The sequence below is a fragment of the Fundulus heteroclitus genome, unplaced genomic scaffold (genome assembly GCF_011125445.2).
Source record: "Fundulus heteroclitus isolate FHET01 unplaced genomic scaffold, MU-UCD_Fhet_4.1 scaffold_143, whole genome shotgun sequence".
NCBI classification, from domain to species: domain Eukaryota; kingdom Metazoa; phylum Chordata; class Actinopteri; order Cyprinodontiformes; family Fundulidae; genus Fundulus; species Fundulus heteroclitus.
The window spans coordinates 13,255-34,353 of NW_023396555.1; the positions used below are offsets into that span (position 1 = coordinate 13,255).

Here is a 21,099-nt window from a genome sequence, read left to right on the forward strand (position 1 = left end):
GAGATTTCCTGTTTGCGTTCAAAGATTCAGAGGGAGGGAGGAGCAGAAGTTTCTAAGGGAAGAAAAGGTGGAGATGACGGGATGAGCAGGGAGAGGTCGGCCGGAGCTCCATCTGCGGAGGAAGAGGAGGCCAGAGCGAGCTAAAGGCGGTGAGCAGGGCTCTCAACTTTTATCCAAAGTTAAAAGTTAGATAATGCTAATTTTCACCGGGCGGGGGTCGCTGTCTGTACGCTGGAAGAGCGGGTCTGATTTTTATCCGACTAGACATGGAGGTGGACATGTTTTACTTTAGTTAAAAAGTGAAACAGAAGCGTCAACATAATAAAACCGAAAAACACACAACTGTTCAAATGAACAAATAATACTGAGTAAAGTAATAAAGTAGTTTTAAGTTATTGACGGTATTATTACACTCCGTTTTAAGAATGGAGAATTGCTGTTTTTATTATATTTTTTTTAGAGTTCCACTCATGGAGAGCGCCTCAAGGCTTCATGCTTGGCCTCCTCCTTTTCTCCCTTTACCTCTTCCCTTTGGGGTCAGTTATGAGAAACCAGTGTTTAGCCTCTTTTTATGCAGAAAACAGTCAGACCTTTATGACACTAAAAAGGAAAATAGTTGCTCTAAAAATAAACTTCTCTAAAGTTTCTGTTGTCTGGGCCATTGGTGTCTCTAACATCAGTAATGACCTTAAAGTCAGAATCTGACACTGACTGCAACAGACCTGAATGTAAGACTAGAGAATCATTTTAACTTAAATGCTCAGTTAAAATCTGTGGTCCAGTCCAGCTTTTTCAAACTTAGATGACTAAAGATTTTAATCTAGGCTTTAATTACAATTTTCTTAGATTCCTGCACTTTACTCTTGACTTAACAAAACTCTGGAGGCTTGACTGCAGCTGGTCTAAAATGCTGCTGCTCTTCTTTTAACTGCTACCAGAAAATGAAACATTTGTCCAGTTTTAGTAGCTATTAATTGGCTGCTGGTTCACATTCAGATCTTTTATTTGTTTTTAAATGTCTTCATGGCCTTGCTTTCCAGGATCTGTCAGACCAGCTTCATCTGTTTGCTCAGGTCTGCAGATCAGTTTTATTTATTAGTAATGTGAAAAACAAAGAGAGCAAAGAGGTAACCGCGCTTTCTCTGTCGTTGCACAAAACTCTGGATTCAAGTAGCTTTACATATCAGGCAGGCCATTTCACTTTCTGGGTTCCTTGTTCTCTGTGTAAGATTTGGATGTTTTTATTGTTTTATTTTTGTTTTAGTTTACATTTTTCTGGCTTTAACTTTTTATTCTATTTTGAATTACTAGTTATTAGATTGTATAAATAATGTTGAGTTGAGAATATTATTAGTTTTTAAAAAGGGGGGAATATGGTTGCTTTGCAACAGAAGTTCTTCAAAAACAGCTCAACAACATAACACAATCTTTTTTTCTCTGACTATAACAAGAAAATATTGTAGTTGATTATAAAAGGCACAATATGAATTATCAGATTCACATCCAGCAATGAAAATACTACAGATTATCATTAATCTATAATCTATAACCTCATTGGTGAATCAGGCTGAGTTTCATCAAGCCTATATGGTCCAACATTTTCTCCTCAGCTGCAATACTTGAAGCACACAGGAGTTCACGCTGCGTCTTTATGCATGATCCAGCTGCTGATGTTTCCCTCTTTTCAGCTCCATGCACTTCTAGCCTGTTACAGTTTATAACCATCATCATCACCTTTCACAGCGACAGGTTTCTCATCTTAGTCTCCCCCCGACCAGACAAATCTCCTCTATGGCGCAGGGCGCTCTGGTGCGTAATTACGCAAGCCGAAGGATGAGTTTGAAGTCATCCTCTGGGCCCGTTTTGTTTGTGGTCGGAGTGGATGGAATAATTACTTTCTGCTTCCCTTTTAGCCCACTGATAGTATTAAATGAGGAATCCTATAGGAAATATAGAAGTTTCCATGCATTGCAACCCCAGAATTAATGAGTATAGGCTGAGCTTTTCAAGCTCTGTGTCTCACTGGTTCCTAAGTGACTGTAAAAAAAAAAGCAAGTTTTTTGGTAATGTCTGGTATCAGCATAATTTATATTTAATGATATCTGTTTGAGGCGGTGAGTTGGGGGAATTTTATCCCCATTGGTGCGCTGCGTTCGAGGAATAAACAGTGGAGAAAATGTATAAATAAAGACTTCAAAGGGCAGAGGGAAGAGGAGGAGGAGGAATGAGGGGTCTGAGCTGAAGCCCTCTTTACTTACTTTCACTACTGGTTAAGACCAAAAATTATTATAACTCTGATCGCTCTTCCTGCTGCTCTGTTTCTGTTCCGTGAAATAATCTGTGCCCCCGAGTTTCACGCATGTTTCGCACATCCTGTTTATTTCTAATGATTTATTACTGAAAAAAAATATATAAAATGATGGAAACTCACATCGCTCGAGTGAAAATTAGAGTAGCTCATTATTCTGGTAAAATATGAATTTTAATGTAAAATATGACAGGCTGGATTACTGAAAGATGTTGCAAATTTTTTTGTGTTAATGTCTGTAGTTGTGCTTTGTTTTGTGGGCAATAATCAGCTCTAGAAAATGTATTATTTAAATGCTTAATTCCTCTATCAAACATCCTTTCACTAAAGGATGAGAACATTTCCTCTCTTAAACAGAGAAAAAGGATGTTTTTTAGGAACTTTAAAGGGAAACCTGGTTTCCTGCTCCTCCTGCTGGCGGGTTGACATCCATTGATATCAAAATTGCGATTAAAGAGCACAGATGAGCTGCAGCCTCCATCCTTTACCACCAGGTCCAGTTATCCTTGCTTTTATCTCTCTTGGATTCCTGCAGCCGTGCCGGCGTGCTAGAGCTGCCTTCCTGCAGCTTTAAACGCATGCTGCTCCAGCCTGAACTCACCCAGCTCTGCAGAAGCTCGTTCTCACTAACGAGACTCCCACCTGGTTCAGGTGTGCTGGAGAAGGGACACATCTAAAGGCTGCAGGCTGATTCAGAAGGTCTGGTGCCATGTCCATCACCAGAACCTGAGTCCGATTGGGTCAGACAGGAGGATAAAAGCAGGCTATGGAGAATGCGGGTATCGATCCCGCTACCTCTCGCATGCTAAGCGAGCGCTCTACCATCTGAGCTAATTCCCCTGCTGAGCTGCTGCTGACAGGAAGCCCATCTGGAGGCCCAGCTGGTTCTGGAAGTCCTGCTGTTCTATTTATAGCTCCACTGACACCAGAACCCGTCTAAGCACTTCCCCTCCGTCCCGATCAGCATTGATCTGGTTTCTGGTTCTGTTCAGGTTGTTGTTCCTCTCCACTGTTGCCATGTGCTTGCTCAACAGAACATCTGGTCCGTTCCTCTGAGCTATGATAACCGCACGGTACCAGAGTCAGGCCCGTCCTGACGTGAAAGGAGATACATTTTTAGTTCTAGCCCTTTAACGACGGCGGTTCTGTTAGATGATCCAGACGGGTCGGTGGAAGGTTTTCTACCAGGTTCTGGACCTTCCAGATGAACAGAACCTGCGGCTTGTGTCTGAGATAACGTTTGTCTGAAGAAGCTGAAGACTCGCTGATAGGAGGAATGTAGCAGGACCGGTCTCTGGTATCTGGGTCTGGACCTCCAGAACCTCCTGAGGAGCGTGTGGCTGCTGGGCTGCAGCTGGAGGTAAAAGGCTGTGGAGAATGCGGGCATCGATCCCGCTACCTCTCGCATGCTAAGCGAGCGCTCTACCATTTGAGCTAATTCCCCTGCTGAGCTGCTGCTGACAGGAGGCCTGTCTCAGCACTCCCCCTCCTCCTCCTCCTCTTCCTCTTCCTCTCCCCTCCCCCTCCTCCTTCTCCTCAGCAGGAGGAAGTCCTCCACTGGCTGCTCTGCATGTTTCCTACGCCGTCACGAGGCCAAACGGTTCCGTCTCGCTGAATTAACCCCCGCGGAGCTGCGAGGCGCTTTAGCAGAGCTGAGAGCCTCCTCCTCTCTCCGCTGTCAGAGCCGCCCGCTGCCTGCTGGCAGAACGCAGTCAGAGCTGTAGATAATATCACTGCTGGTAAAAGTCTTTATTAACGTGTTCTCCTCCCTCCTCTCATGTAAAGGTGTAAATTTAACTCTATGACTGAAAACGGCCTGAAGGAGGAGCAATTTGAAACCTGCAGCAACACATAATTCAGAAACATACCCCGTTTACACTACCCTTTTTTAACCGAGCAGTCTGAGCTCGGTAACCGAGATAACTCTTGAGTGTAAACGGTTTAGCAGACTGAACTGGACCGCGCTAGACATAACCCAACCGCGCTAACTGCAGACCAGTTCCCTAGTAGGTCTCGGACTGTTTTTTTTTAATCCCGGTTATCTGACAAAGAGCGCATGAGCAGACCGCGTCATCCCCTTACAGTCAGCTGACTGTAAGCGGTTTTTCCGGCATGTCTGGCTGCACGTCCCGATTCACACTCCATTCAGACAAATTTCAGACATTCATAATAATACTAGCTTCCTTACGGTGCCACACGATTTCCAGTGATGATTCTGCTTAGCAGTGTGATGAACCTCGGCGTCTGTTGTTGTTTCCTGCGTCTGTAAATCCTTATTAGACGTTTGTTTGTCTTATCCACGTCCCAAAAGCCGACTCTGTCCAACCATAACTTCCTGAATGTTACGGGCACCGCCATTTTGATTTGCTCGGTCCCGCCTTTAATCCCAGAGAGCAGCAGTACCGCAGATTGTCACTAGGAGGCGAGGAGCAACCGGTGTGTAAACGGTCGTCAGAACGAAGCTCGGCTTGGTTAACTGATCCAAGCTCGGACTGGTCTCGGCTCGGCTCAGTTTAACAAGGGTAGTCTAAATAGGGCTACAATCTGCATATTTTATTATCACCGTATTTTTCAGACCATAAGGCGCATTAAATATTCCTCCATGTGTGTAATATCACGCCTCCACGTCCACAGCTCTCCATCCGTCTCTGTCAGGAGGACAGAGTAGCTGGACTACGCTGCCCTGTTTCTGACATGAGGCCAAAATAAACTTTTATATTGAATTAACTTACTAGGTTTATTGTTGCTAGCGCGTACTCCAGGCTGCCTTATATGAATGCACTTCTAGTTTAGACATTACAGTCAGGCAGTCTGGGAGACAGCTCAGGGGTCCTCAGGTAGTGTCACAGTGTACCGTAATGCTCCTAATATCCAGTAAGCAGAGCGGCTTCGTGGCTAACCAAAGTCATATTTACACATCTTATCAGATTTGTGAGCGCATTGTATCACATAAAATCGGTCAGTAAGCACAACAGTGATCATAGAGAAGGAGCACCATCAATTATGGAGAAGATTTAAGGATTTTAAGTGTGCCGTATAGTCCAGAAATACGGTAGACGTGTGATCCAGATATTCATTCCGGTGAATTAATCCTTAAGACAATCTTGCATGTACAGATATAGGAACATTATTTATATTTAACATTTATTTCTGTTTCATTATAATGCTGTATTTTTATCAATTCATCATTTACCAGATGAACGGGGGGGGGGGGGGGGGGGGGGGCTTCCCTCTTCCGGGTGAAGATAATCTGAGCGTGGAGGAGCTGAGTAGTACGTTTCAGCCTGGAGTCATAAACTGCTCCTTGTGTTTATTGTTGAAAGCAGGACCAGAAGATGTGATGATGTCATCATAAAGTGCCGGTTCTGCTCATCATCACCTTCAAAAGCTAACTGGACCCTTTGATGTTCAAACTTTAAATCCTGATTATTTCAGTGAATCGCCGACTTTAGACGGCTGAGATGTTTGGATCGCAGATCGAACCTGAAACTGCGGCTTCCTGTCATGTGACCTCATGAGGGTCCCGCCGCTGAGCATCATGGGTATGAGGGACGCGGAGCTGGAGAGTCGCCTTGACGACCTGCTGTCACGAATCGCCACGGAGACGCAGGAGATCAAAGAGCTGGAGCAGCAGTTGACCAGTGGTGAGAATGACCAATCACAGAGCAGCTCAGAGCCTCCAGCGTTCTGATTGGCTGTTGGACTTTAACTGTCCTCTGTTTCAGGTCAGAGTCTGGCAAACGAGGCTCTCCAGAGGGATGTCCAGGAGGTGATCTGTGGACTCCAGGAGTACCTGGGAGGACTGAGGCAGCAGGTACCAGCACACCTGAAGACACCTGAAGACACCTGACGACACCTGAAGACACCTGCAGGCTGGAGTGGACCTGGTTCCGTTGTGAACTTTGGCTTTGTGTTGTAGGCCCGGCGCTCAAAGCAGCAGGTCGATGTTTTACAGGCTGAAAACCAGAGCCTGCAGCGCCTCCTGGAGGATGCTCAGAGACACTGCAGTCAGCTGGAGGACACTCAGGTCAGTGAGTGGGTTAAAGGTCAAAGTATCATGAAGTGGTGCTCATGCTGTTCCCTCTGTGTCCAGCAGGAGGAGCTGTCTGCGCTGTGGAAGGAGGCTCAGGCTCTGAGGAGCAGACAGGTGGAGCTGGAGGAGGGGCTTCAGCAGCTGAGGGAGGAGCTAACTCAGCAGGTGAGCCTGGGGTTTGTTACATAGGCATTATATACGTAGACGCCTCATTACGTGCTGGCGCACATTCTGAGTCGCCACCATATTGGATGGGTCTCTCCTGCTCAAGACTGGCATAGGAGCCGACGGGAGAAAACGCAGTAAGAGCAAATTTACCCGCATTTTCTATAACTTATGGTTATAATAACTGTCGATAACTGCTGGAAGTAGATAACAGGGTGCAGATCACCATTCTGGGCTGAAATTGGTAATTGTTAGAGATTACAGAGACTGGACTGCAAAGTTGGTTGCCATGGAAATTACAGATAAACAGACTCTAGAGGCACAGAGCCTGACATACTTAGACTGGACAGAATGACTGATTATGGGAAGATGTGTCAGCTAGGACACATCTGCATTATAGCATGATCTTCTCCACCAATGTGATGAACAGAACACTGATATCATGCTGGGCCCGCCCCTGGATTGGTGGACACAATGTCTCCTACTTAACGTCTGGGTGAGGATTGAACGGGGCTCTCTGGCACCTGTTGGGTTGTTGTATATGAGAGTCCAGTACTGAAACTGTAAACTTTCCTCTGCCTTTGAGACTAAATATGGTAAAATATAGTTAAGGTTTGAAGAGTCTTATATAACCACCCCATTATTCAGAAAAAGAACCTGGGGTGACTGCAAACAGGTCTATTATTTAACATTCTGAAGATGAGTTTTTACTTGGTGAGAACAAAGCAAAAACCCAACAGATGGACAACAATTTTATGTTTATTAATCTGTTATCGTTGTATTTCACTAACTAAGACTGAATCGTGTTAAAAAAATTAAGTGCAACACATGCAGGAAGCTGTGGAAACAGCTGTAATTCAAGGGTCTTTAGCTCCAGCCCTGGTTGCTATCAGGGTGTAAGACACTGGAATGACCTGGAAATTTTAAAGAGTACTTTTCTAGACATTTAAAAAAAAAACTGTGTGTACATGCAGAGCACGCAGAAATATGAAGAAATTATTGTTGATGTGTGGAGAATGATCAGGATTGTACATGAGAGAGAGAGGGAAATAAATTTAAATGAACAATCCAACTTGTTTCTTTATGTATTATTGTATGTATTATTTTATACACTTATTAATTTGTAATACCACATGTCTTTTGTTTAAGAGCATAGAATAAAATATTTCAGAATGAAAGCATATATTTATGCATTAATATGCCAGATATGTATAGATATAGATATATATCTATATCTGTTAAAAGAGCATAAATGTATGAAATATGTTGTTTGTACAACGTATTTCAGCATTAAAACGTGTTTTTCTTATGTGTATCAGCGTCCTGTATCATAACCACATTTCTGCAGTTTGTAAAAAACTGTGATAATCACGTAAAAATCAAGGGAGTTATGATTTATTTTAGTTGGGCAGCTTCCTCAGTACAGATAAAAGCACTGGGGCCACATGAGAGACCCATCCAAGATGGCTGCCGCACTGTTACATATAAGGCAAAGCTGGTAGTTTAGAGTCTCCCCCTGCTGGACCGTCAGAGCAACTGCATGTGAGGCTGGTGAACTTATTTTCCTCCAAAAACATCAAAATTAAACCAACGTGCTTTAATTTCAGAGGAAGCTTCAGCTCGGCAGGTCAAACACGCAGAGAAACGGATCTCTGCTCCTAAAAAAACCCTTAAATCTGGAAACTGTTGGGTTCCAGTCCAGAAATCTGAAGCAGAACTTTTCCTGATGTGGTTTTTCCTCCCAAACAGCAGCAGGACCCAGACCAACCCAGACGGATCTGTCTGCAGGACGCTAACCAGAGACTTCAGGTCCTACTGGACCAAAGCAGGGCCCGGTCTAATCAGACCAGAACCCAGCTGGAGCGGTTTACAGCTGGCCTTTCAGAACTTCAGGAGAACCGCAGGGAACCAAAGGTCAAAGTCAGGTACCAGAACAGAAAGTTACTGCTTTGGTTTTACACATGTGCTGTGAAACAGAACCCTACCCCGCTGCGGTTCTGACCAGGAAGAACCTGACTGCAGGTCCAAGCTCATGTCAGAGGTCCACAGCCTGAGATCTGGGTCAGATGTTCTGCTGCACCTTCGGACCTGCGAGCAGAACCCGGACGTGCAGAACCAGGTTCTACTCTCAGGCTGGAGAGGCTCTAAAACCCAACTTCTCTGACTGTGTTTTCTTCCTGGTACCGCTCAGCTCAGTGTCTCCCAACAGAACCGGGTCTCCTAACAGAACCGGGTCCCTCAGATGTTTGTCCCTTCTCAGTTCTAAGGACCCGCCGTCCAGGAGCACCGGGCAGCTGGACCGGTCCACCCAGGAGAACCGGGCCAGCAGACAGGAGCCCCAGCAGGGCCAGAACCAGATACCGGGGCAGAACCATGACCGGCCGTCAAAGGAGGCGCTGCAGAGACCCAGATGTCAGAGCAGGACTGGACCCGCTCAACAGAACCAGGTCAGTACCAGCTGGTCCTCTCCCAGCTAACCATTACGGGTCAACCTTTCAGTGAAGCCGGTGATTTCTTCACCGAAAAACATTTTTAAAGTCGCTGGTCTGGAAAGAGCAGAAAGCTGGTGCATCTCTCCGGTTCTGTCCGGTTCTGTCAGGTTCTGTCCAGAAAGACCTGCAGAGCGGACCACAGTGGTCCAGCAGAGCGCCTCCTGCTGAGGAGCTGCAGACACCAGCTCTCCTCCTTCTGCTCCTCAGAAACCGGACCTCCTCCAGAACTAAAGGATAGAATCTGAAGAATTTTAGTTCTGGATCAGCGCCGTCCGTTCTGCAGGAGGTACTGGCACCGTTTGGCCTTGTGACGGCGTAGGAAACATGCAGAGCAGCCAGTGGAGGACCTCCTCCTCAGCAGAAGAGGAGGAGGAGGGGGAGGGGAGAGGAAGAGGAGGGGGAGGGGAGGAAGAGGAAGAGGAGGGGGGGGAGCGCTGAGATGGGCCTCCTGTCAGCAGCAGCTCAGCAGGGGAATTAGCTCAAATGGTAGAGCGCTCGCTTAGCATGCGAGAGGTAGCGGGATCGATGCCCGCATTCTCCACAGCCTTTTACCTCCAGCTGCAGCCCAGCAGCCACACGCTCCTCAGGAGGTTCTGGAGGTCCAGACCCAGATAGCAGAGACCCGGTCCTGCTACATTCCTCCTATCAGCGAGTCTTCAGCTGCTTCAGACAAACGTTATCTCAGACACAAGCCGCAGTTTCTGTTCATGTGGGAGGTCCAGAGCCTGGTAGAAAACCTTCCACCGACCCGTCTGGATCATCTAACAGAACCACTTTCGTTAAATGGCCCTCAGAAGAAATGTGTGGATTAGAGCTCGAAATAAAAACGGTTCTGCTTTCACGTCAGGATGGGTCAGACTCTGGTACCGTGCAGTTATCACATCTCAGAGGAAAGGACCAAATGTTCTGTTGAGCAAGCACATGGCAACAGTGGAGAGGAACAACAACCGGAACAGAACCAGAAACCAGATCAATGCTGATCGGGACAGAGGGGAAGTGTTTAGACGGGTTCTGGTGTCAGCAGAGCTATAAATAGAACAGCAGGACTTCCAGAACCAGCTGGGCCTCCAGCCGGGCCTCCTGTCAGCAGCAGCTCAGCAGGGGAATTAGCTCAGATGGTAGAGCGCTCGCTTAGCATGCGAGAGGTAGCGGGATCGATGCCCGCATTCTCCACAGCCTTTTACCTCCAGCTGCAGCCCAGCAGCCACACGCTCCTCAGGAGGTTCTGGAGGTCCAGACCCAGATACCAGAGACCGGTCCTGCTACATTCCTCCTATCAGCGAGTCTTCAGCTGCTTCAGACAAACGTTATCTCAGACATAAAGCCCATTCATACCCTGTGTGTGGCCTACACGTCCGTCCGTTCTATCCGTTGACTCCTTCATACCTCCGTCCGTTGAGGTGCGCAATAACCAATATTTCCTCTAGGTGGCAGTGCTGGGTGCCAATAATTCGTCAAACATGGCGACGGTCCAAGACGTGATTTTGTTGTATTTGCTCCGTAACTAAACTTTTTGTTTGTCCCTGTGTCCCGGACACGACACATCATATATGTGTGGGTAGCTGCGGACGAGCTCCGCAAATCGTTCCTCGAATCCCGCCATTGTTTAAAGCTCAGAATTCTAACCTTCTTCGTGATTTTGTTGACATTTTGTACTACAAACTCAATAGCGCCCCCACCGTTTACGGTAGTATTGCTCCGTATTGATCCGTTTCGTCCGTAATCGTAAGCTCCCAATTTTCGTGTCAAAATACGGACGAGATCGACGGTTAGAACGTATGAAACACTCCACACGTATCCGTATCCGTCTTTTACGTGAGGTATGAGAGGGCATATAAGCCGCAGGTTCTGTTCATCTGGGAGGTCCAGAACCTGGTAGAAAACCTTCCACCGACCCATCTGGATCATCTAACAGAACCGCCTTCGTTAAAGGGCCTTAAGAAGAAATGTATGGATTAGAGCTAGAAATAAAGTCCAGGTCGGACTCTGGTACCGTGCGGTTATCACAGCTCAGAGGAACGGACCAGATGTTCTGTTGAGCAAGCACGTGGCAACAGTGGAGAGGAACAACAACCTGAACAGAACCAGAAACCAGATCAATGCTGATCGGGACAGAGGGGAAGTGTTTAGACGGGTTCTGGTGTCAGCAGAGTTATAAATAGAACAGCAGGACTTCCAGAACCAGCTGGGCCTCCAGCCGGGCCTCCTGTCAGCAGCAGCTCAGCAGGGGAATTAGCTCAGATGGTAGAGCGCTCGCTTAGCATGCGAGAGGTAGCGGGATCGATGCCCGCATTCTCCACAGCCTGCTTTTATCCTCCTGCTGAGGCGTCTGACCCAATCGGACTCAGGTTCTGAAACGGGCTTTGATCCAAACTCAAGTTTGGAGAAACTATCTGCTGTGGACTTGGGCTCGACCCAAAGAACAGAACCGTCTCGTGTTTCACATGAAAACTCAGGTGTTCTGATCCGTCTGAGGCTCCAGCGACTGGGCTGGACGTCAGAATCCTTCATGGTTCTGAGAACTTCTAAAGGATTCACAGGCCAAGGTTCTGGTGTTGAGAGGAGAACCGCTTCCTCTGCTCCAACAGAACCTCGTCGTCACGTTTCACACGTTGCTGCATGTCGAGGTTCTGCTTGGAACCCGTTTCCTGTATAAATTAGCGGGCCGAGGAAGAACCGGTCTGGGTCGGGTTTCTTTATATCTAAACCAGCACCAGCTGATCGGACCTGTTCTTTAAGCTTTTAAAAGTTTCCTGAACATCTTTTAGTTTTTCAGGCCCAGAACCGACCCAGAACTCTTTGACCCATGGCAAGGTTCCTGAAGCCCACAAATGAACCGGGCCTGTTTGGACGAGCAGAACTTCAGGGCCTGGATGGTGAGGAGAGGTTGTGGAGCTGGACTTTAGACAACAGGAAATAAAAAGAACCGAAATGATCAGAATTACAGGAAAGAACAGAAAAACAAAGTCCGCTGGAGGTTGGTCTAAACAAAACCAGGGAGGTTCTGAAGCTGCTGACGGGTCCAAACGGGTTTGACCCAGTTTGGTCCTGCTTTTTTTGTGGAATCTTTCAAAGCTAAAAACAGACAGAAAGCAGAATTTCAGCTGCAACAAGGTGGTTCCTCCTAACGAGCTGACTGTCCACAGAACCGGTGCCGACCAGAACCGGTGCCGACACCTTCCAGAACCGGTGCCCATCACAAAATGTTTCCTCTAATCAAAACGAGGGAAATATGTAACTTACATGTTTATTTCTGATAACAATCAATCCTGGTGTCTACGGGCCAGATGGGCTTTTTAACAACCAAATATTCTAAGACTAATTTACTGTAACGATTATTCCTCCAGATTAATTAGTTTTTATTGTTAATTATCTCTTAAAATGGTTCATTGACTGTTTAAACGCTGAAAAGAACTAGAAGCCTGTGGAGAACGTGGGAACCGACAGTCTCTGAGCCCGTTCCCCTGCTGAGGTTCTGCAGACGGAGGCTCCAGAACCTCGAGTTTTGGATCAGAGGTTCTGGTTTGGGTCAGAGGCTCTGTCCCCACCGCAGCTGAGACCTCCAAGCCAGAAGGTGGCGCTGCAGCGGTTTCAGGCGATTCACCGGTTCTGACCCGGCCTCAGCTTCAGCCCCCGCCTTAAAGGCAACGTGGTCGAAATCTATTTCTTTACAAATCATTAAAAACAAAAACTTTTTATCGCAGTGACGGAAATGCAGGCAGAAAGTGTCCAGTTCTAAATTAGGAGGCATTTATCAGATAAACAGCTGGAACGGGCCTCAAGGAGAGGTTCTAACGGCCGGAACCGTTTCCTCCGGTCCGGTTCCTCAGAAGCAGAGCGGGCTGTTCAGCTTTAACAGAACCCTGGTTTGATTCTCCAGCTTCAGTGCTTAGCAACTTATTACGTTATCTTCTTAACTGTAGCCATGGTTTTAGTACTTTTATTTATTTTAGGTGATTTTAATCATTCGTTAACTTTAGTCGTCTCTGTTTCTGCTTTCTAGTCTGAAGAATCTGCCCAGGATGAGTGTTGGTAGTCCTGCTGCTCAGCCTCGTTTCTACCAGCTAGTGCAGGGGTCTGCAACCTTTACAGTCTAAAGAGCCATATTGCCTACAGTCCACTTGAATTAAACTCGTTCAGAGCCACAAATGTTGCCTGCCCTTTTGAAAAAAGACAAGTTTTAATTTTTGACAAAGATCTACTGTAGGAAATATGTAGAAAATATATAAAATCAAATATTACTGGCACTTTTAGAGTCATTCTGTTGTGAAAATTAAAAGCAATTATTCCAATAAAAAACTGCTAATACTTGCATTTATTATTATTACATTTAAATACCAAAATAAAACTATAATTTGTAGCCAAAGTTATTAAGAGCCACTGTGGAAGGTCCAAAGAGCCACTTGCGGCTCCAGAGCCACAGGTTGCAGACCCCTGAGCTAGTGGGTTGAATGAAGCTCCTGGAGTTCCCCTGGTTCTGGGTAGAACCAGGTAGAACCGGGTAGAACCGGGTCAGCCTTGTTATCTCTAAACATGACGAAACTACTTTGTTGACGGCCCTTTTTTTCGTAACGATAACGAAAACTGACGAGTCGTGGGTGTGAGTTTTCATTGACGGGACGAAAACACTGGTGGATGGTTTGTCAGACGTTTAAAATGCATCACATTTCTGCCTATTAGGCTGTAACCTGTTCGTTACAAACTAAGAAGTGTCAGCCATGCTGCTGCGTCCTGTTTGGCCACGCCCACCACCTGGCGTGCAGCGGCGCACATTCTGCATGACCAGAGCGACGGAGCATGGCAGTAGCGACAGCCTATGGAGCCCGTCTGGTGTCATGGACAGAAATGTTTTTTTTACACAATGTTAGGTAGTGGCCACGCGTTACTAATGCGTGGCAACGACATAGATGAGATAAATACTGCCTCCGGTTTATCCTCCCGGCTTCACGTTCAGTGGACGCGAGTGGATCCAGGGATGCGATGATTAACTGTACATCCTCAGTTTTCGCTAAGTGACTGCGGAAAAAAAACACTTTTTTTGTAATGTTTGGTATCAGCATAATTTAAACTTAATAATACCGGACTGCGGCGGTGAGGTGGGCGGATTTCCCCCCGATTGGTGCGCTGCGCGGTGGGAAAATGCATAAATAAAGACTGTAAAGGCTCCCTTAGAGGGAACAGGAGGAATGACGGGTCTGAGCTGAAGCCCCTGATGTTCCTTAAAATGACCCTTAAAAGTACGCATCTAAATGACATGTATCGTAATTTTGGTGCAACTGAATTCAAGCGCAAGGCAGAATGCCTGTTTATTAGAATGAAGCTTATAAACAGAATAAGAGGCTTTTTAGACTGGATCTGGTCAGCAGAACTGTTCTCTGATCCAGCTGCAGCCATGACTGGTTCTGAATGAAGGATTTATCTGCAGCCGCTCTCCCCACTTCCCTTCTGTGCAGGGCCGGCCCGAGCCTTTTGGGGGCCCTAAGCAGAATTTGATTTGGGGTGGCCCTCCTCCCACCACGCAGAATAACCAATGCTAGAAGATTATCGACACAAATGCCACGCTATCATGGTATAGCGAATATTATAAACTAATATAGTGAGGTTATGTATTAATATAAAATAAATAAATAAACGATACTTAAAATAATATCTTTTATTAAAACTTCTGAATACAAACTGTGACAAAACATTAGATAAATTATTTCATATTTATTCTTTCATTTGATTGATTGATTGATTGATTGATTGCTTTATTCAATAGACTTGTGGTCCACAAAGAGATAAAAAAAAAACAAGAAAATTTTTTAAAAGCTAATAGAATAAAAAAAAATAGAATAAACACATAAATAGATCTTATAAAACACTTGCATACCAATGTTTCCACAGAGCCGACTGGAATTTTACCGCACTGAGAAAGGGATGAGAAAACATTACAATAAGACTGTTCAATGAGCTGCCCAAACGACACATAAACCTGTATATCAGATTTCTCACAAGTGCCTGGAATGTTCTGACATGCGCATTACAAAACATCTCACTTGCACTGCTGAATCTGGGTTTCTTAAGCAGAATTCTCATAGAATCATTATAAGCAACCTTAAGCTTCTGCATACTAGCTTTTTTTAAATTACACCACAAGGGAGCTGTATACAAGGATGTACAGTAAGTTTTAAACAGGCTTATTTTTACCTCATCAGTGCACATATAAAATTTCCTCCCCAGAATGTTTGCCTGGGCGTACAACACACGACACTGTCGATAAATATCATCATCATCACAGAGCTGGTCTGTGATGTAGTGACCCAGATATTTAGTTTTGGAACAAACATTTAACTTTTGCCCTGACAAAAAAAAAATCAGGGAAACAAAGTTGTTTGTCTTCTTTAGTTCTACAAACTAGTACAACAGTTTTCTTAGCATGATGCTGCACATTTATATCACTTGTTTAAGTTATTTAATTGTTAAAAAAAGCTGTTAGTCTGGTAAGGAATCTGGTTATTTTTCAAAATTGTTGAGGTTAACTGTTGCTTTATGAATTGCAACACAAGACTGACTAAAACTAGACTAAAACCTTTTTGAATTTTAGTCGACTAAACTGCACTAAAAGTATTTAGTTTAGTAATGACTAAAATGTGACTAAAACTAACAATAATTTTCGACCTGAAGACTAAGATGGCTGCCAAAAACAACACTGAACGGGGTAGAACTGGGCAGAGCCGAACAGAACCGAGTAGAACCGGACAGAACCAGGTTGAACCGGGTAGAAGCAGGTAGAACTGGGCAGAGCCGGACAGAACCGGGTATAACCGGACAGAACCGGGTAGAACCGGGTGCAGACGGGTCACCGTTAGAACTCCTGCTTTCTGTCTCAGGCTCCCAGTCTGGCCTCTCAGGGGACTCAGGACTCCGGTGTGGGGCTGCAGTACCTCGGTTCCGCTGACAGGGGGCGCTCTGCAGGAGAAGGTCAGTGGGTTTAACCCCCCCAGAGACACCATGATGGTTCAGAGACGTGCTGATGATGCGTTTCCTGTCGGCCTCTGCAGCAGAGACTCCTGGTCCGGCTGAAGGCGTCTCTGGGCCTCAGGGCCCCCTGAGGGTCCGGCTGCTCTGTGGTCCTCCAGGAGGGGGCGCCGCCACACCCTGCAGCGACCAGCAGCGCACAGACGGGGTGAGTCTCTCAGCCGTCTGACCAATGGGTGGATCAGCTCAGATGTGATGTCACTAATCTGGCTCCTCAGTGGCAGCAGCGCCGGTTCGTGTCGAAGCGTTTGTTCGAGGCGGCGGCCAAGAAGAAGAAGAAGCATCATCATCATCATCATCACAGGTCAGACACGGATCATCCACGCGTAGAGCGAGCGACGCCAACGCAGGAGCGTGTGTGCAGGAGCGCGCTGCAGGTGTGTGACGACCTGGCGTGTTTGGAGGAGACGCTCCTGCAGAGACGGGCGGAGCTGCGGCAGGCCGACCGTCTGCTGCTGGAGGCTCAGCGCTGCAGACGGACCACCAGAAGAGACGTGAGAGCAGATAGAACACTGACCACCTCCCCCCCACCTCCCCCCCACCTCCCCATCTGACCCATCTGACCCATCTGCTCCCACCAGGCTGACCGGCTGCAGCACAGACTGGAGGACAGCTCCGCCTGTCTGCTGGAGGCCACACAGCACCTCAGGTAAACACCTGCGTTCCTCTCCTCTGGTCTCCTCCTGCATCCACATCCTCTGATGTCACTCAGGGAGCTACGGGAGGAGGAGGAGCAGCTGAGGAGGAAGAGGAGGAACGAGGAGGACCGTCTCAGGGAGGTGGAGGAGAAGCTGAGGAGCAGACAGGAGGAGCTCCAACGGCTCGGCTCAAAGATCCACAGAGCCGGAGACAGGTGAGGCGAGCGCTGCGGCTCCTTCACAATAAGAGCATGCAGAAGATTTACTCTGTGTGTGTGTGTGTGTGTGTGTGTGTGTGTGTGTAGACTAACTGAGCTGCTGTCCAGCTGCCAGGGGGCTCAGGAACACCTGGACTCTCTCACCTGTCAGGTAAACAGAACCTTCCTGTGACCAGCAGAGGGTTCTGCTGGTTCTACAGACATCTGATGTTCTTGTGCAGGAGGCGCGGAGGCAGGAGGAGCTGCAGGCGGCTGAGGATGGACTGAAGGAGCTCAGAGAGGAGGAGCAGCGGCTTGTCAGAGCGAAGGCAGAGCTCAGCTCGCACAAAGCAGGTGCCTTAAATGTTCCCTCCAACCATCATCTGCAGAGCTTCTACTCCTGACGGAGAACCTGGAGCCGAGCATGAAGCCGCTGAGCGTCTGGAGGAGAACCTCCATCAGGAGGAGTCCTAGTGTTGCACTGATACCGATACCTTTATGGGACGGGCCCCCGATCCAGCACTAAAATGGTGGTATCGGTTAGGGCTGAACAATTAATCGCATTTTCAATATAATCGCGATTTTAAAAAACGCAATTTCCAAATCGCAGAGTCTGCAATTTTTGGCTCTGTAACAATTAGGGAATTAGACGCGTCCATTAGGTGTTGGTAAAATGTTTAAAGTGGGTTTGCCTCCACATGGAAGGGAAGACAGTTGCAGCAGTGAGATAATCTAATTTTATTACTTGTTTTAGAGTTTATATAATCATACATAGCATTAAGTTCTGGTCAATCAGTTTAATTCATAGACTTGCTTGTTGGTTGCACTTTATGTTCAACAAGGATTGATGTACAAATCAATTAAAAACTGTTCTCCTGAACAATATTCTGATTTATAAAAACATTAAAAGTTCTTGTTTTAAATAGTCCGTGTTTACAAACATCTTTATCTAGAGGCCATTTGAACAGACAACAATTGTTGCTTGTGGTTAATGCAGAAAAAAGTCAAAATTACAATCATTTCTGCTCTGAGTTTAGATGCTGTGGGTGTTTTAGCAACAAATCTGCACTGAGAGGAAACAAATTGATTTGTTGTTTTGTATATGTTTAAAGAGACATGATAAATTAAACTGGGGGGAAAAAATTGCATTAAATCGCAATATTAAGATAAAAAAAATCACAATTAGATTATTTTCCAAAATCGTTCAGCCCTAGTATCGGTATTGGCGAGTATCAACAAATAGGCACCGATACCATTTTGATGTTTGTATGTCACTTGAACGCAGCCTTCTCTCTCCCGACTAGTATTATCCATGTTATATAAGTTCATGAAAGCTGCACTAATTTGGCATTTGAGAGCCAAAACTCAGGGTTTTAAAGAGATTATTCAATTATTAATGTAATTTTACTGTCTTACTATTGCACTACTATTACACATGTTATAATTTTACCAATGTTGCACTATTTTGGCCTTTGAGAGCCAAAAGTTTATTCAACTATTGTCACCCATTCCAGGTAGGCAATAAAAAGTTCTACTACCCTAAGTAGTATGCAGGTCTTCATATATACAGACACATCAATTTCAAACAGATGGTATCGGTATCGGGGCCATAAAAATGGTATCGGTGCAACACTAGTCCTATGGCTACGTTCACACTGCAGGCCTTGATGCTCAATTCTGATTTTTTTGTGAAATCAGATTTTTTTGCGTGTCCGTTCACACTTCCAAATATATGCGCCTTGTATGTGATCTCTGTGTGAACTGCATTCATGCGACTAAGTGTCCCGCATGCGCAGTAGAGGACGCGATGACGTCATACGTAGCAAAGCGTGCTCAGTGTTTGCGGAAGTAACCAGGGATCGTAATGCTGCAGCGTATCTTACGTTCTTTAAGTTCTTCTCCAGCCGGAGCCAGCACATTACCGCTGCAAGCTTTTTAAGAAGATTGAAACGAAAGAGCCAAATTTTTGGCAATGGCGTTTTGTGGGGCAGTAACGTCCGTACTGAGAAACGTGTGGGTGCGGAGTCGAAGCCAGGAATGGTGGGATAGCGAGGTGAGCGGCTTTACTGATACGGATTTCATTCACAATTTTCGAATGACAAAGGCAACCTTTATGTGCGTCTGAACGGATCTCTTTAGCGCTCTCACGTAAAAACACACATCTTCAGCGGGCTATAGCAGCGAGTCAATAATATGTATCAATGACCTGTAGGTCGGATAAATGCGACTTGGCCGTACAGACACAGGTCGCATTTGAAAAGATCAGATCTGTGTTGTTCAGATTGTCATAAAAAGATCAGATCCAGGTCGCATATGGGCAAATAAAATCTGAATTGGGTCACTTCAGGCTGCAGTGTGAACATAGCCTTAGTCGTATGAATGCAGTTCACACAGGAGATCACATACAAGTCATACAATTTGTATGACTTGTATGAATTCCATATATTTGACTTGTATGAATTCCATATATTTGGAAATGTGAACGGACACACAAAAAAAAAAAATCAGATTTCACAAAAAAATCTGAATTGATCATTAAGGCTTGCTGGGTGAACGCAGCCTGACAGGAGCGGGCCTCTGTGTTCAGAGCTAAAACAGGTCCTGCAGGAGCTGCTGCTGGAGCAGGAGGTGCTGGAGGAGGTGAAGACCAGACGCTCCCAGACTCTGCAGCAGCTGCAACGGAAGCAGGAGGCGCTGCAGAAGATGAGGGAGGACCTCCTCAGCATGAAGGCGGAGGCGCAAGATACACGGAAGGAGCTGACCGAGCTGCAGCAGGAGGTGGCGTCGTGCCGAGAGGCTGCAGCGTCGAGTCTGGCAGACAGGAGGCAGCAGAGAGCAGCTCTGCAGGTCAGCGTCTCTGCCCTCCTTCACCTCAGGGGGGGAAACCCAGAGGAGCTCATGTTGGTTTCTGTGCAGGAGGTGCAGCAGGAGCTGGGCAGAAGGAAGGAGGAGCTTAGCGTCGTCCAGGAGCAGTGCAGGCACCTGGAGGCCAGGAGGAGACACGCCGACAGGTACGGAAAACACTTCCTGAAACTTTGAGTTTGAGATTAAAAAGCAGGAAAATATTCAAAGCGCCTCCATCTCTCCTCCTCCAGGAGTCTGTCTGCGCTGGAGGCGGAGCTATCTAAGAAGAGGGCGGAGCTAAGCCACACCCAGACCTTCAAACAGGGAGTGGTCGGAGAGACAAGAGCCAATCAGCAGGAGCTCAGCAGTATGACATCATTAAAGAAATACATTTTAACTTGATAATAAAGAGAAATTAGTTTCAGTGAAAATCCAGAAGGATCAGAGAAATCTTTCAGTTGGAGTCAAATAGTGTTTGGCCAGCAGGCGGCGCTGCAGGTGTGAATGAGGTTCCTTACTACACTTATATGTAGGGGGAGGGGCTACAATGGGAGGGGGCGGAGCTAACAGATGAGGGTGGAGTCACAGGATCAGAGTCCAGTAGGAGTAAATTCAGGTTCTGTTGGGGATTTTATCACGAAAGGAAACTTTGGTGAAAGTTCTGTAGAATCGGACCCAGAAAGAGAGACAGGAAGTGTTCTGATTAGGTTCTGAAGCACGGCGCCGAAGCTTGACACCTTTAAAGAGTCCGTCTGTGTCTGTTCTGTCTCTCTGAGGCTCGCGACCCGGGACTGAAGAACCGAGCGGACCGGCTGGACTCGCAGCTCCACGCGCCGTCAGAACCACTGATCCGGGGAACAACCAGAACGCGGCTCACTCCGGGAGTTTGGACCTCTGATCCAGATAGGAAGTGGGACTCAGATTCTCCCCCAGAACCCTCGAGGTTCGGTTTACGCATCATGGTGGGGAGTCCGGTCAGAACTCTGCAGAACTGAGCAGGTCGGAGTCAATGAGGTCCGCTCCCAGGGACATGAACGGGTCCGAGTGTCGGGTTCTGGAGCTGCAGGAGTCATTCAGCTGACAGGAACCCAGAGGAGGATAAAGTTCTGCTCATCCGAGACTTTGAGCAACTGGACTAATTTATCACAGAAAACCGGGTGGCAATTATGACCAGAAGAACCGGATCAGAAGAACCGGATCAGAAGAACTGGACCCTTTGATCTACTGAACACAAAGCTTTGATCCTCGTCTGAGTTATTATACTGAATATCAATATGATGAGAAATTACAACTGAACACAATCAAAGTCTAAACGGTAACTTTGATCAAATAAAGAATAAAGTAAAGAATATTGTCAGAAACCTTGAATCCGCTGGTTAATTTAATCATAAATAGAATGAAT

At 46.4% G+C, this 21,099-nt stretch overlaps 1 protein-coding gene and 5 non-coding genes across 9 annotated transcripts; 4 read left to right on the top strand and 2 right to left on the bottom strand.

Moving 5' to 3' along the window:
- The first annotated feature begins 7 nt into the window (after nt 1-7).
- cntrl (centriolin) lies at nt 8-21,058 on the top strand. 4 transcript variants are annotated; one of them, XM_036129163.1, is made up of 19 exons: nt 8-149; nt 5,744-5,952; nt 6,034-6,122; nt 6,228-6,335; nt 6,402-6,506; nt 8,259-8,431; nt 8,767-8,772; nt 8,803-8,953; nt 15,871-15,961; nt 16,042-16,166; nt 16,237-16,512; nt 16,600-16,667; nt 16,731-16,871; nt 16,962-17,025; nt 17,096-17,207; nt 19,441-19,700; nt 19,770-19,864; nt 19,949-20,064; nt 20,474-21,058. In XM_036129163.1, the coding sequence occupies exons 2-19, from the start codon at nt 5,823-5,825 to the stop codon at nt 20,593-20,595; spliced, it is 2,232 nt and encodes a 743-aa protein (XP_035985056.1). In that variant the 5' UTR covers nt 8-149; nt 5,744-5,822; the 3' UTR covers nt 20,596-21,058. The 4 variants fall into 4 exon arrangements, with proteins under 4 accessions (XP_035985056.1, XP_035985057.1, XP_035985054.1 ...); XM_036129164.1 differs by having other exon boundaries at nt 5,744-5,949; nt 8,256-8,431; XM_036129161.1 differs by having other exon boundaries at nt 9-149; nt 8,256-8,431.
- On the bottom strand, nt 3,076-3,148 carry trnaa-agc. Its single transcript has one exon. It is a non-coding gene; the product is annotated as a tRNA-Ala (tRNA).
- On the bottom strand, nt 3,680-3,752 carry trnaa-agc. Its single transcript has one exon. It is a non-coding gene; the product is annotated as a tRNA-Ala (tRNA).
- Nucleotides 9,467-9,539, top strand: trnaa-agc. The gene has a single exon. It is a non-coding gene; the product is annotated as a tRNA-Ala (tRNA).
- trnaa-agc lies at nt 10,099-10,171 on the top strand. Its single transcript has one exon. It is a non-coding gene; the product is annotated as a tRNA-Ala (tRNA).
- trnaa-agc lies at nt 11,225-11,297 on the top strand. The gene has a single exon. It is a non-coding gene; the product is annotated as a tRNA-Ala (tRNA).
- Nucleotides 21,059-21,099: the final 41 nt, after the last annotated feature.